This window comes from Mytilus trossulus, chromosome 5 (assembly GCF_036588685.1).
Source record: "Mytilus trossulus isolate FHL-02 chromosome 5, PNRI_Mtr1.1.1.hap1, whole genome shotgun sequence".
In the NCBI taxonomy this organism is placed as follows: Eukaryota; Metazoa; Mollusca; class Bivalvia; order Mytilida; family Mytilidae; genus Mytilus; species Mytilus trossulus.
The window spans coordinates 56,789,126-56,804,262 of record NC_086377.1 but is presented as its reverse complement, the minus strand read 5'-3'; the positions used below and the strand labels follow the sequence as shown (position 1 = coordinate 56,804,262).

Genomic DNA, 15,137 nt, shown 5'->3' with positions numbered 1-15,137 from the left:
AATTTTTTATGGAAATATTCTTTATAAAGCACAAAGGTGTCAGTATTCACCTCAGAAACTTACAAAACCTTTAAATAGACTGATTAAGAAGGGATATAATTACGATACTGTTGTCAAGTCATTAAAGATTGCATATTTTGGCGTTAATATTGAGTCACTGATAAGGTCTTTGCGTCGGAACAAAAGACATTTATTCTAAAAACAGTTGTTGGCATGACACGGGTTATTTTCTTCTCATATATGTTATGATGGTATGATACTAAACCCCTAACGGGAAGGATTGTGCCTGATGTTCATATGATGAAATCATAATCTTTCAGTCAGTTTAATTGAAGTCTGGAGCTGGCATGTCAGTTAACTGCTAGTAGTCTGTTGTTAGTTATGTATTATTGTCATTTTGTTTATTTTCTTTGGTTACATCTTCTGACATCAGACTCGGACTTCTCTTGAACTGAATTTTAATGTGCGTATTGTTATGCGTTTATTTTTCTACATTGGTTAGAGGTATAGGGGGAGGGTTGAGATCTCACAAACATGTTTAACCCCGCCGCATTTTTGCGCCTGTCCCAAGTCAGGAGCCTCTGGCCTTTGTTAGTCTTGTATTATTTTTATATAAGTTTCTTGTGTACAATTTGGAACTTAGTATGGCGTTCATTATCACTGAACTAGTATATATTTGTTTAGGGGCCAGCTGAAGGACGCCTCCGGGTGCGGGATTTTCTCGCTACATTGAAGACCTGTTGGTGACCTTCTGCTGTTGTTTTTTATTTGGTCGGGTTGTTGTCTCTTTGACACATTCCCCATTTCCATTCTCAATTTTATTAACCTTAGCCGTATTCAGCACAACTTTATTGGAATTTTGTATCCTCAATGCTCTTCAACTTTGTACTTTTTTGGATTTATGAATATTTTGATATGAGCGTCACTAATGAGTCTTATGAGACGACACGCGCGTCTGGCGTACTAAATTATAACCCTGGTACCTTTGATAACTATTAACACTACTGGGTCGATGCCACTGCTGGTGGACGTTTCGTCCCCAGGGTATCACCAGCCAAGTAGTCAACACTTCGGTGTAGACATGAATATCAATAATGTGGTCATTTTTATAAATTTCCTGTTTACAAAACTTTGAATTTTAGAACAGCATATGCGAAATAATAAACCACAGGAAGAAATACTAAACAAGGATACAATAACCTATGTGAAAATGAGGGTAGCTTCTAAACACTAAGTATGTATATATGTTTCATCAAATACAAATAATTTAAATGTCTAAACGTAAAATATTTTTGGGGAAAAATAGCTATTTATTTTTTTTGTACCCTTTTGATGTTTCATTGCTATAACTTCGACGAAAAAATATTCATACTTTTCCTTAACAATTTTAGTATTACTGAATGCAGTGCTAGCAATAATTTCCTCGTTTTCAAAAAAGATATACATATATTATTTAAGACAAGTACAAAATTCACCTATTCAACACACTTCCTAAGGTGTGCTCGTTTAAGGTGACAAAGAAAGGGGTTATCGCGATTCTAACGGTTGTTTTTTATGCTTTCTAAAAAGCATTGCAAGCACTTAATTAACAAACATTTCAGTCATCTTTTTAACTAGATAAAATAAGGTGGTGGTGTGATTGTCAATGAGACAACTCTACATCCTAATAACAATTTATAAAAATAAACTGTTATAGGTCAATGTACGGCCTTCAACACGGAGCCTTCGCTCACACCAAACAATAAGCTATAAAGGGCCCCAAAATTACAAGTGTAAAACCATTAAAACGGCAAAACCAACGGTCTGATCTGTATTAAAAACGAGAAAAGAGAAACACGTTTAACAATGTTTAAACTACAAAAATAACTACTGTACATCAGAAATAACGTCAATTTTGTGTTAAAATGGTTCAATTTTCTGTAATTTTCTTGATTAGCCGAATAACCCAGTTTCTATTTTAAGTTATAGAAATCAAAATAGTGTGGCTTTTAACGATGTTTGATGGCACGTCTCGCTATCATGACGTACATAATCACTGAACTTGTATAGATATTTGTTAAGGAGCCAGCTGAAAGACGCCTCCGGGTGCGGGAGTTTCTCGCTGCATTGAAGACCTATTGGTGACTTTCTGCTCTTGTCTGTTATATGGTTTGGTTGTTGTTTCTTTGACACATTCCCATTTCCATTTTATCTTATATAGATAATATTTTTTTGTTTTTATATTGCACATATAAATGATACAGAAACTTACTTCTTTTCTCAGTAAATAGTATTTTTGTTTCGACGTCAGAGATCTCAATAGGCCCATTCAAGTTCGGGACTGCACTTCTATGATGCCCTATCCGTTTACTATGTTTGCACTGTGGTTCACATTCAGACGAATAGTCATTAGATTTACAGAATGTAGCGTTACAATGAACAAACATTGAATCAGGATGTCCAGCATACTCAAAATCCTGGAAATGGAATCGGGTTTCGTGGGTTGACTGAGATGTAATATACGTATTCCGATCCACAGGACATCTGAAAGGCAAAGTAAAAATATCAATTAATACTGAGATGTCACGAATGTACTCCGATCCACAGAACATCTGAAAGGAAATAGTTAAAGTATCAAAGAATATTGAAATCTCACGAATGTACTCCGATCCACAGGACACCTGAAATGCAAAATTTAAATTATCAATGAATACTGAGATGTCACGAATTTACTCCGATCCACAAGTCATCTAAAAGGCAATTGTAATGTTACAACGTTTTTCAGTGGCTGAAAGCTAAAGTGAAATCTACGGTTAAGCATTCGTAACTAAAGTGGGACCCACCATTTTGAGTTGATTGAATCAACTTGTTTTTGATTGCTTCAATGTAATCGGAAATAAAACAACAGCCACACGTCGCCAATAAAACTGCATTTGCGACCGTCAATTTGCCAATTGACGGTGGCAACTATACAGTACTCTTATTCCTTAAATATTTCTATGAAGGTTATGTTTATTTCAGGTACAAAAGGCAATTTAGTAAATTTTCCGAACTTTAATCATTTTCTGATGTTGAAAAACCAACTGTATTAATTCACATGTTTTATTGTAAATCAATCTTCATGGAAGTAATGAATGTTCTTTTTTTAATATCTCGAAACACTGTTTTATATGGTATATTAACTAGCCAACTAAAGTAACGGTACACAAATTTGAACTCCAATTTTTCATAAATAAAGCTAATAGGAAAACTGTTGAATTATCCATTGTCATTGACAATATTCATTTGAAAAGCATATGCATATAATGAAAATACCTTGTCATTGAACAAAGGGGTCAAATGTATTTTGTAAAAAATTATGACATCAGCGCAGTAGTCAGTATTTCGGTACTGACATGATAAAACAAACTTTACTAAAATCGTCCGTTTACAAATTTTGAAATTATTCAGAAACTAAGGTTTCAACTCTATCAAGCAAAAATGGCTTTAGATAAATTTGGCTTTGTTTTAGGCATTTTTGACATAAAACTCTTCAACGTGTTCGGTACTTATACATATTCGGATAATAAATGTTTGGCTTTGCGGTACTTACCCATTTTGTATTAAGTAGTATGTGTAGACTGTACTGGCGTGCTCAGAGGGCTTTGTATAGCAATCTGACAATCGCATCTTAATGTCGTAATCATGCATGCTTGTTTGAACTTTAACATAGACAACATTGCCAACTTCATATGATGGCGGAAAACCATTAAACCGATTTTGATAATTTGAATCACTGTAAAAGTTCAGATGGATCGAAAAATGCCCAGTGCCGGCGGCAGTGTGGTCTTCTTGTCCATGATTATGTTTAATGGTGTCTACGCCATGCTCTCGTTTTGACATATCGCATTCTACCTTAACTTTAAACCTGTAGTCTCGGATTAAAAATCGATGGTCAGGATCATGAAGTGCATACACAAGTGTGTTTGTGTAAATAACTGCGTCGCTGGATGCCTAAAAATAAAACAACATTACATGTATATTGATATGACACTTTTAACCGTAATGTTAAACCTGTAGTTACGGATAATAAACCGATGGTGAGGCTTATGAAGTGAACACACAAGAGTGTTATTGTAAATAGCGACATTGCTGGAAGTCTAAACAGTTATAACTTTTCACATGTTACATTCAATACCAATTGTTAACCTGTAGTCTCGTATAAAAAAACGATGGTTAGGATTACGGATTGGTAAACAAATGTGTTTGTGTTCATCACTTCGTCCTTTTTAGTAAGGAAAATGTAAGTTTGAATTAGAAGCTGAGCAAGCTTATGAAATACACATCCAAGTGTCTGTGCAAACACGTCTCTCTTTCTTTTTGTTTTATTTTTTACCTTTTTTGGTTTTCATGCTGTTCCTTCATATTTTCCGTACATTAATGGTTGATTTTTCAAATTTGATCTTAGTTTAAACGATTTCGCCTTGTACTTGTATTGAGCTACAAAGAATATAATCGGCAAATACTATCTATTTGCTACTATGTTGATATGTATACTCTAAGATTTGTAATAAAAGCGAAATATATCCTTATAAAAATCAAAATCATTTAATGTGTCATCTAGAGTTAGTTTGAAAGTTAACATTACATGCGTTTTGTAAGTTATTATTTTCTACTAATTACTGTAATATAATTGGGAACAGAAATTGGGAATGCTTCAATGTGACAACTTAGCCACCAGAAAGCGCAGAAAACAACTGAAAGCCACCAATGGTTCTACAACACGGCGAGAAAATTAGGTTCCCGGGGGAGAGCATCAGATATCCCCCACTCAATAGTGTGTACTACTTTATAGATGCATCCAAGTAATTTCCGAAATATATAAACGAACCAACAATTAGTAAAAGCATTTAAGACTAACAAAAGCCGGAGAAACCTGACTTAGTACAAGCGCACAAATGCAGCAAGTTCAAATACATTTTGTGAGTTTAAAATAGAGTACAGTAAATTCAGAAATTATTTCGAGGTTTTTATTATTGCAAAAAAAAGCCACTGGATGGGTATCGCAATAAAAAGAACACGCATTCTGATAACTGAAACATAGATCTGAACGCAGTCATTTCTAAATCGCGATAATTAAACTCGCATTGTTGTCCATTTTTGAAAAATCGCAATAATAAATGCAAACATGAAATGCACTCAATAAGTTCTGAATTTACAGTATATAAAAATAAGAAGACGTGGTATGATTGCCAAGAGACAAAAATCCACCATCATTCAAGTGAAGTGTATTTAAGCAATAGTATGCAACCGTACGGCCTTTTACATTGAGAAGACCCCATACCATATAGTCTGTCATAAAAGTCTCTGACAAGAAAAAATTAGCAATTCGTCAATAGAGAAAACTAACGACATAATTATAACAAAACAAACTACGAGAAACACATACAACAGACCTGGATCAGCGAAAACCACTGAACTACAGGCTTTTTATTTGGGACACACAAATGTTTAATGATCCAGTGACAAACATGTATATGAACGCTCAATAACTTCATACTGGTATAGTGACGTAACAGCTCAAACCATTAAAATCAGTAGAAAAGGGTTTAACTCATCACTTTGACACAGAGAATAAATCAAACAAAATCACTGAAAAGACATCAATGGGATGTTTGCTGGTCTTTTGTTTGTTTCCTTTTCAAATTCTTGCAATCTTTTGGTTGAATTCATGCGGTCAACTGATGCCGTCTTTTCTTTTTGTAATTTATAACATATAGTGAAAAAAAAAGCTTATCAGGTGCCAATTTCATAGATGGGTAATTTTAAAAAAATGTCGAATTTTCAGTACACCCATGCTATTTTTTTTTTTAATTTCTAATGGAAATTTCAGTTGTCATGGTTAAAATGAAAGAATGTCTGATTTATGATTTAGAACATTGATAATAAACACGATTTACATCTATTTTGAAAATATTAAAATATATTTAAGGAGGTACCTAACACTACAGTGAGATGTAGAATCAGTTAAACGTTTAAATTACGTCGTGTTGTCAATGTAATATTAAGCTTCTAAATGATCAAAATCGGTGTTTGTCAAATTGCTATATAACCAGTGTAATTTTCCTTAAAAAATGATTGGTTTAGTATTTTAGAAATTTTCATATTTTTGTCACAGGACCAAAGTTAATACTTTGTCAAAATTTTAAGAAAATTAAACGAGCCAAATTAGTTTCAGTTAATGTGTTGGGTACCACCTTAAGTTCGATTTGGAAGTGGGGTATTTGAGAGCGTACAATGTCAGAAAAACTCATTCATTTGACAAATGATTTTTTTTCCGATTTTCTGATCGCCTTGATAGCTGCAAAAGGGACTTTTAAAGAGCGTTAATAATTACTTTAACGAAAAAATGTAGCTTCTTAATCATTATATGTAACATATTATCCGCAAACTTAATTCAATCAGCGAACGGGAGGTTCGTGTCCATCCTGATATAGCTACTTAAATCAGCCATGATATTATTCTCCCTTTGAATATCGAATCATCAGTCAAAAAAGGCCGTTAGTTTTCTCGCTTGAATTGTTTTACATTGTCTTATCGGGGCCTTTTATAGCTGACTATATGCAGTATGGGCTTTGCTCATTGTTGAAGGCCGTACGGTGACCTATAATTGATAATGTTTGTGTCATTCTGGTCTTTTGTTGATAGTTGTCTCATTGGCAATCATACCACATCTCCTTTTTTATATTTACATTTAAAACACCACGTTTCTTGAACGACAATGTAGAGAAAAGAAATTTTGAGACATTTAGTGAAAAAAATAAAGAGTTCTTTTTTTCATGTCTATGCTGGTACCAACAATTTTCATTAATTACACCAACAGTATACTTGTAAAAAGTGCAATAGTGCAATAACGTGTTGATAATCATCAGCAAATAATCTATTATTTTACAGAATGAATATATATAGAAGTTTATTCGCTTGAAAACCATCTAATTGGCTACATAAAACAAGATTATTTTTTTTTCTAAACCTTTTTGCAATAACCCAAAATTTGTTTTAAAATTGGCATCAGGAGAGACAAAATTGTGTACCATCTATCAAAAAAATGTTTCAAGATATTCTTGTATGACATTATTAAGATTGCTTTTTTTATATGATATTCTGTAAGTACTGTTTGTTTTGATTTGCTTTTGTAGAGGGTTGTTTGAATAAGTAACTTTTAATAAAAAAAAAAAAAAATTCTACTTTATTTGAAATTTGACCCATATAAGACAATTTTAGAGAGAAATATTTCCACCTAATTGCCATTGGCCAATATTTTAAAAGTAGGATATATACTTTTCCATTTTTTTCTGTTATTTTAGTTCCCGTTTTCTATAAATTATCAATGTAATCCTTTCTGTTAAGAAGCGTCATTTGAATTCCAGGTATACTCTATAATATTGTTTGCAGAGACACTGTTTCAAAAATAACTATTAATGACGTTTTTGTTTGCCATTTAGTGCAGTAATAACGGGTAAGTCTGTGTTTTTTAAACCAAGTACCAACGATAGCGAGCAGTACATATAAACTGCAGTCCTTTGATGGTGTAAAATTAAAAAAATATTGTATGGTGTAAAGGTGTATGGCATATAGTGCAATGGTAGATGGTGTTTGGTGTAAGGAGATCGATGTAATCGTGTATGAAGAATGGTTTGATTGTGTAACGTGTATACAAAGTATGATTATAAAAGTTGTAAACTATGCAAAATATTCATCAGAAGTAATCTTTAATGTTATACATTTATTTACAATATTGTGATCAAAATTCGTCCATTAGAATACAAAAAATTATTTAGTAGTCTCACATATATCTTTGAAAATGAATTGCATGATGAGTAATTTCGTAAGATGTAGATAAAATGTTTAAGGTGTATAGTGCAAAAATGTTACGTGTATGGTGTAATGTCACAAGGTTTATGATGAAATGGTTTATGGTGAACGGTGTAATGGTGAATGGTGTAATGGTGAATGGTGTAATGGTGAATGGTGAATGGTGTAATGAAAATGATGAATGGTGTAATGGTGAATGGTGTAATGGTGTATGGTGTTAGTAATAAGTTTACACCATCAATGAATACACGTATACATGAAGTGGTGTTATGACAATAAAAAAATATATATCATTTGCTGTATTTAGACACACATACGTACCGCCTTATCAGTTAAGCATGAATTGTATTCCTCGCTGAAAATAATATAATCACCAGATTCATACCCGGTACACGTATCACGTCCTAGATAAACATCTCTTGCATTAAAATCTCTGAATTGCTGCTTCAAAGGTCGTGTATGAAGTCGTATGTACCAATTGCTTTCTTGACAGTTAACATCAACATAATTTTCATAAGAAGTATCTGTAATATAAATTATAATCTATATTTTTTCCTTCTTATCGTACCAATTAATGTTTGAATTAGTGTTGTTGTATATTGCTTGTAATAACACTTTTTATTTTGTAATTAATAACTTTTTCCGAATATAATTTAAATTATATAACGCTATTTTCGTTCTCGGATTTTTTTTCCGGAGCAATTAATGGTGGGGATCTAAATTCAAATCCATACAATGTTTTAAATTACTTTTCAAAATATTGTTAGTTCATGCTTTTTCAAAAATGTTATAAAAAGTAAGGGTCATAAGGCTTTTTCAGGCTTCTAGTTTTCAGATTTTACATTATATTATACCTTTTGATGTCTATTACTCGTTTGTTTCTCTGTCCTATATTTTCCCCATTAATCTGTTTATTTATTTTAATCTTGTCGTGTGATGTTGTCATTTTAATGTAATAGTAAACACTGTCATGAAAGCGAGAGGTTTTGGATGCCAAAAAACAAGTTTAACCCACCATTTTGTCATAAAATGCCCTGTACCAAGTCAGGAAAATGAACATTGTTACATTATAGTTCGTTTCTGTATGAGTTATGTTTCGGTGATGTGTCGTAGTTCTTTTATATTTGGTACGTTTCCCTCAGTTTTCGTTTGTAACCCGGATTTGTTTTTTCTCTATCGATTTATGGATTTTGAACAGCAGTATACTTTTTTTGTCCTTATTCATGGAGAACCCTATAATGTGTGATATAAAGAAAACTACACTATATAGTTTAAGATTCAATATAGAAAACTAGCTCTTATAATATTCTTTTAGATAAGAAATATTGGGTTCACATGACTTTATTCTCTGAATCAAACTCATGCGTTGTTCATTATTATCTTTCTTTGTATATGCATCAATAACCTACGTCGCAATGCATTCCATATCAATACCAAATTAACGTTTTAGGCTTTTTCAATTGTTTTTTTATAATATTAAACACAAACAATTTTAGTTAGTCTACATTCCTATTCACTCAAACATATAAAATAAGTAATGCAGTGTAAAAGTTATCTATTTTTTATTTTATTTTTTATTCAAGAACAGTATTGCTCGCTGTTAACAATTACTGCACTGACATAGCTATTTCAGTGAAGGTCCCTGTTTCATTAGTACCAGAGGTTTATGGATTCTTCAGGTAGGTGATCTGCATATTATAAGTCGTGTACAAAATATTATAAATATAACATCAATAGAGAAAAAATGCTTTTCCAATTATATTAAAGTATCTAAATCATCTGGCGTTATGTTCAAAATCGATATATTTGTAAATATATACAAATATTTACATGTTTGTGTTCAATTTAAGATAATAAAAAAAAAAAAAAAAAAAAGAAAAAATAGTACGTGAGAAGATTACATTCAATTTGGTTTTAATGAGCATGGGATTTTATATCTTCTTATCACATAAGGTTAGATTTGAAATAACGTCTTCGTTTTGACGAAAAAAAGAATCAAATTTATCTGGAGTGACTGAAACAAATCCTAGGAATAGATAAACATAGTAGTTAGTAGTACTTTAAATGGCTATTTTGAAACAAAAACCAATGAACTAAATTATAAGCTTTTTTTTGAATTTTTGCTGGGAACTGTATTACGTTACTTGTCAATTACTTTATTTTCTGTTCAATCATGCAAAAAAGGAATTGTTCACTATATAACTGTCCTTTGATAGGCAGTTTTATGTTAAAAAATGTACATTAAAAGAAAATCTTTTTGTTATATTTAAGATTTTCTAACATAATGGTATTGTTGGTGTTGAAGATGTTGGGAAAATTGAGGTCCACCAGCGTGTATAAGTAGAAGTAGCTGAAACGAAAATATGTTTTTCCCCTGTGGTATTAAAATGTATACGATCTTACAGTATTTATTGACACTTTTTATAACGAAAATTTTCAACATTTGCTTAATTGATACATATGTTTTATTTTGAATGTATATACATCAAACATTGCGTATGCTGTCTTCTGAATGATGTGTTTACTATACTAAAGTTTGTTTTATACGTGATGAACACACAATACATGAATTTAACAATACAATAACAATTATTCAACAAGTGTGCTAACTAGAATATGCTGTATTGTTTTTTCTTTCAATTTGATGATAAAATAAGCCATTATTTTGATGACGTTGCCGCATTGATAGCATTACTTGTCTACCAGGTCAGTACAGAAACATGCCATTTTAATTCATTGAATAAAAGTTACTATTCTTTTTCCGGTTGATATTATCTACAAATCAAATTGTCGGCAAATATTTTAAAGCAAACGTTACAATGTATATTCATTATTTGTAACTTGATTAACACAAAATAGGCATAGAAAAAAAAACATATTCCATATACTTTGTTCTTAAACGGAAATATCTCATAGGCATCCTGAATCAAACTATTCATCAATGTCATATTATTCTTTATCTCGAACTTTTACTACAGCACATATGTAAATGATGCATGCGAATGGTTAAAAGTCTGACCTTATCTTTTAAAATACATCAATTTGCTTTATTAGATAAATTTCATGAAAAAAAGATAAAGTAATATGGTGACGAGAAAACTAGTTCTTCAAAATTAAAGTCAATTATTTTTTGTTCTTTATTGACTCCATTTAGACAACTGGTTATAGTATGCATATTCAGTGTTGTTCAGGATTTCATATTTGACCTGATATTTCATCGTTGCATTTGAAAAATGAAGATAACAATATAATATGTCTTAAAATAAGGAATAATATTAAAAACGGTACATAACTTTAAACAAAAAGTTTGTAAAAAAATTAACTATAAACCAATTGACGTTTGATGATGTCAAATCACTTTCATTGAAATATATGTATATGATTATATAATTCTCAAAATAATTACCAATGTCTCACACCCAAATGTTTTGAATAAACTTTTTTTTAAATAAATTTTCAATTTTTTATCGTTATTATTTACTTACATATTGTTGTATCTGTTATTCTAGCATTTGTCCACCAGCGACCTGAGGTGCCGGCTGAAAACAAAATATAAAACCTTCTCATATCGGAAAAAAGTCAAATCACAAAAATACTTAACTCTGATCCCTTGACCTTTGCAGACTCGGTGCAAATAAGCTTACCTCGAATTTATCCAAAAGGATTTTAAGCGTAAAGATTGTGTTAGAGTTTTGTTATTATATCATTTATATTTTTAATGAATGTTGGTTTAAGTTATGCAATGTAAAACTATCTTTATCAAATTGTATGATAACGCCAGCTTGTCCAAGATACAGTGAAAATCTTTAATTGTACGGTCTTTATCAGGGATACTTCGATAACGCCCTACAGCAAGCTATAACGGGTTCCAAAAATTAATGATGTAAAACTATTCATGTCATTCAAGCGGTTATATCATGATTATGTCATGACTTCATCGATTAACAGTTGTAAGTTTGGGAAAGCTCATATTAATTATTTTCATTAAGTATCATTAACATTAACAATAACTTCCATAAGCTTGTTGTTAGTGTTGAAGATGTTGTAAAAATTGAAGTCCACTAGCATCTTAAAGTGGAAGTCGCTGAAGCGAATATACAGATTTTCAATTTTATTCAAATTCGTATTGATTCCATCTTTTAACAACTATATGATATGTTATCCGGTGTCATCAACATGGTTTAGTATATCAACTTTCATTTAATGTTTTATCGGAGATAAATATGCAGTTTTTAATAAAAAAAAATATTACAAACCTGTGAATCAATGTAATCAGTTTAGCCATAACGATCGTAAAAAGGTTAACCATTTGATCTATCATTATATACTTTTCTTAAGAAATATTGATTGTAATGTACAATAATACGAAACTAACATATACACGGAGTAACAATTTTGATCAAACGTTTTAAGTTGAATTAAGTTTACCATGTTTCACACCTGAATGTTTCTAATTAACCTTTTTTCAATTTCATTTTTTTTTTATCGTATATAGTTACTAACATAACGTCAAGTTTGTTGCTGTTGTCGGATGTGTCCACCAGCGCCTTGTGGTGTTGTCTGAAAACAAATATTACACACTTTCATATTGGAGTAAATTAATATTATAAACATAAAATATCAATGTTCACATTTGAATTAAAAACAATTGAATTTAAGTGATATTAATAACCAACAAAACTACGCCAATGAAAAACATTGACATATAAAATTGAAATAGCAAATTGAAATAGTATTTGTCTAAAAGAGAGTATTCTAACAACTTTTTGATTTTCCTTTTCTGAACGTTACAATATCTTAATGCATAATTTGTTAAATTGCAGTTTTTATACTCTTCTAAGGACCTTAAGTTTGTTTTTTTTTATCAATCAGTTTGTTTACTTTTTAATCTTTCAAGTATTATTACATGTTTCCTTTGTTAAGAAGTTTTATGTTTAATAGGGCTCAATTTAAAAAGTTGTATTTAGTATCGCTAACATTAACTAACACGATGGTGTAGTGGGTGTTGAATATTTTGTAAAAGTCCACCAGAGTCTTAAAGTGGAAGTCACTTTTATAACTCAATTCTATCTAAATTTGTATCAATTCAATTAAACAACTAGTTTTTATAAAGTATTTTTATATAGTTTATCCATTGTCATTAACATGATTAAGTATTTAAACTTTTATCTGATGTTTTCATGGAGATAAGTATGTAATTCTTAATAATTTTTTATCATAAACTTGTTAATCAGTACATTAATTTTAGGCTAAACGATCATAAAAAGGTTGGATATTTCATCTATCCTAGCTTTTCTAAATAATTCATGGAAAAGAATGATGATTGAAATGTATAATAATAGGAACAAACATATATATGGAGTAACAATTTTGATATCTCGTTTTATGATAAATAAGATTTCCCATTTTTCACACCTAAAGGTGTCTTAACATAACATCGTGTCGGTTGTTGGTGTCAATGTTATCCACCAGCGGTTTGTGGTAGTGACTGGAAAACAAAATATTCCATTTTAACATATGAATTATACACAATTAAAATCTAAAGATTGTTTTATAAATAATGACTAGTACTTGCATACATGTTTCATTATGATACGTTATTTTTATTTTGCTAACAGTTATATCGCATCATCCTGCAATTGACATTCAATACACAATGAGATTTAGCATTCATGATAACACAAGGTCCCAGAATAAAGTGCACAGGTAAATAAAAAAATCGTGGTTTTATGATCGTCGATTAAATAAACTCATCAAAGATACCAGGACTAAACTTTGTATATACGCCAGACGCGTATTTCGTCTACAAAAGACTCATTAGTGACGCTCGAATCCAAAAAGTTAAAAAGAATGTAATTATAAGTATTGAATGCTTCTTTTATAACTTCATTGGGTTATAAAAGTATTGACCTAGCACCCGCTTTTAGAATAAAGCCCTTCAGCGCTTCATAGAAAATGTACTTCGGTCAACGCTTTTACATTTCAATGAATACAAAAAGAAGCATTAAATTCTTAATTTAATGAATATACGTAAATACAATACGGATTTATAGTTTATTTCACAAAGTTAGAATTTTATTTACCTTTACGTATCAATATCTTTATTACGACTCATTAACGATTAATTAGGAATAGTAAACAAGGTCTCTTATGAAAGTTGTCTTATTGACAATCATTCAGCATCTTCTTTTAGATATTTACTGCAGAGTTTCTTACTCGTTTAATAGTTAAAAAATAAAACTACCATATAACTGAAGTAAAAACTCGTGGTTTCAAAGATGAATAATGATAATGTTTCAGTTTCCCTTTGTTACGTTTTGAAATTGTTTTTGCAATTTTCAATTAGCGTGATCGTGATTTTTATCTTACAAATAGTCGATGTAGGTGCTGCAGATTTCCGTTTTGAATTTTCCTCTGAGATATTTGTGATTTTACTATTATTAACCAGCTGTATTTGCCCACGAAGATATTCTAGTCCTGAGTTCAAATCGCTTCAATCGAATTTATACTATGGCCATTATAGAAACAACTATTGCAAATAACATATAGATAAATGACATATTCAAGATATTGGATTTAAATCAATTATAATTTTTCTCGTTTTTATAACGAAATCAATTTAAACCACTTACAGTAATTTGTATTTCTAGCGTGAAGAGGCATCTCATTATGGAACATTTGGAAGATGGAAACGAGCTTATTAATAAATAATCAAGAGAAAAAATAAGTGTACGCATCGTGTAAAAGAGGGACGAAAGATACCAAAGGGACAGTAAAACTCATAAATCTAAAACAAACTGACAACGCCATGGTTAAAGTTGAATAAAAAGACAAACAGAAAAACAATATTTCACAAGACACAACATTGAAAACTAAAGAATAAACAACACGAACCCCATCAAAAACTCGGGGTGATCTCAGGTGCTCCGCAAGGGTAAGCAGATCCTGCTCCACATGTGTCATGGTTTGTTATAGCACTCATCATGTTTAATTGGACGTTTTTGTTTGATAAAGTTCGTTAACATAATATAAACTCATCATAGATACCAGGACTAAATTTTGTATATACGCCAGACGCGCGTTTGGTCTATAAAAGACTCATCAGTCACGCTCAAATAAAAAAGTTAAAAATGCAAAAAAAAGTACAAAGTTGAAGAGCATTAAGGACCAAAAGTCTTAAAAGTTTTGCCAAATACAGCCAAGGTTATATATGCCTGAGGTAAAAAAAAAAAAGCCTTAGTATTTCAAAAATACAAAATTTTGTAAACAGTTAATTTATAAATATAACCATATCAATGATAATT

General features: G+C 30.9%; 1 protein-coding gene across 1 annotated transcript in view; it reads right to left on the bottom strand.

Annotated features, from left to right (window-relative positions):
* The window catches only part of LOC134718108 (ZP domain-containing protein-like), a 49,457-nt gene that overhangs the window by 1,269 nt on the left and 33,051 nt on the right, over positions 1–15,137 (bottom strand). The window contains exons 9-12 of the mRNA XM_063580601.1: positions 11,319–11,372; positions 8,155–8,357; positions 3,572–3,972; positions 2,252–2,523 (exon numbers count right to left, since the gene is read on the bottom strand). Coding sequence (XP_063436671.1) covers positions 2,252–2,523; positions 3,572–3,972; positions 8,155–8,357; positions 11,319–11,372 — 930 coding nt within the window. The remainder of the gene's footprint in view (positions 1–2,251; positions 2,524–3,571; positions 3,973–8,154; positions 8,358–11,318; positions 11,373–15,137) is intronic.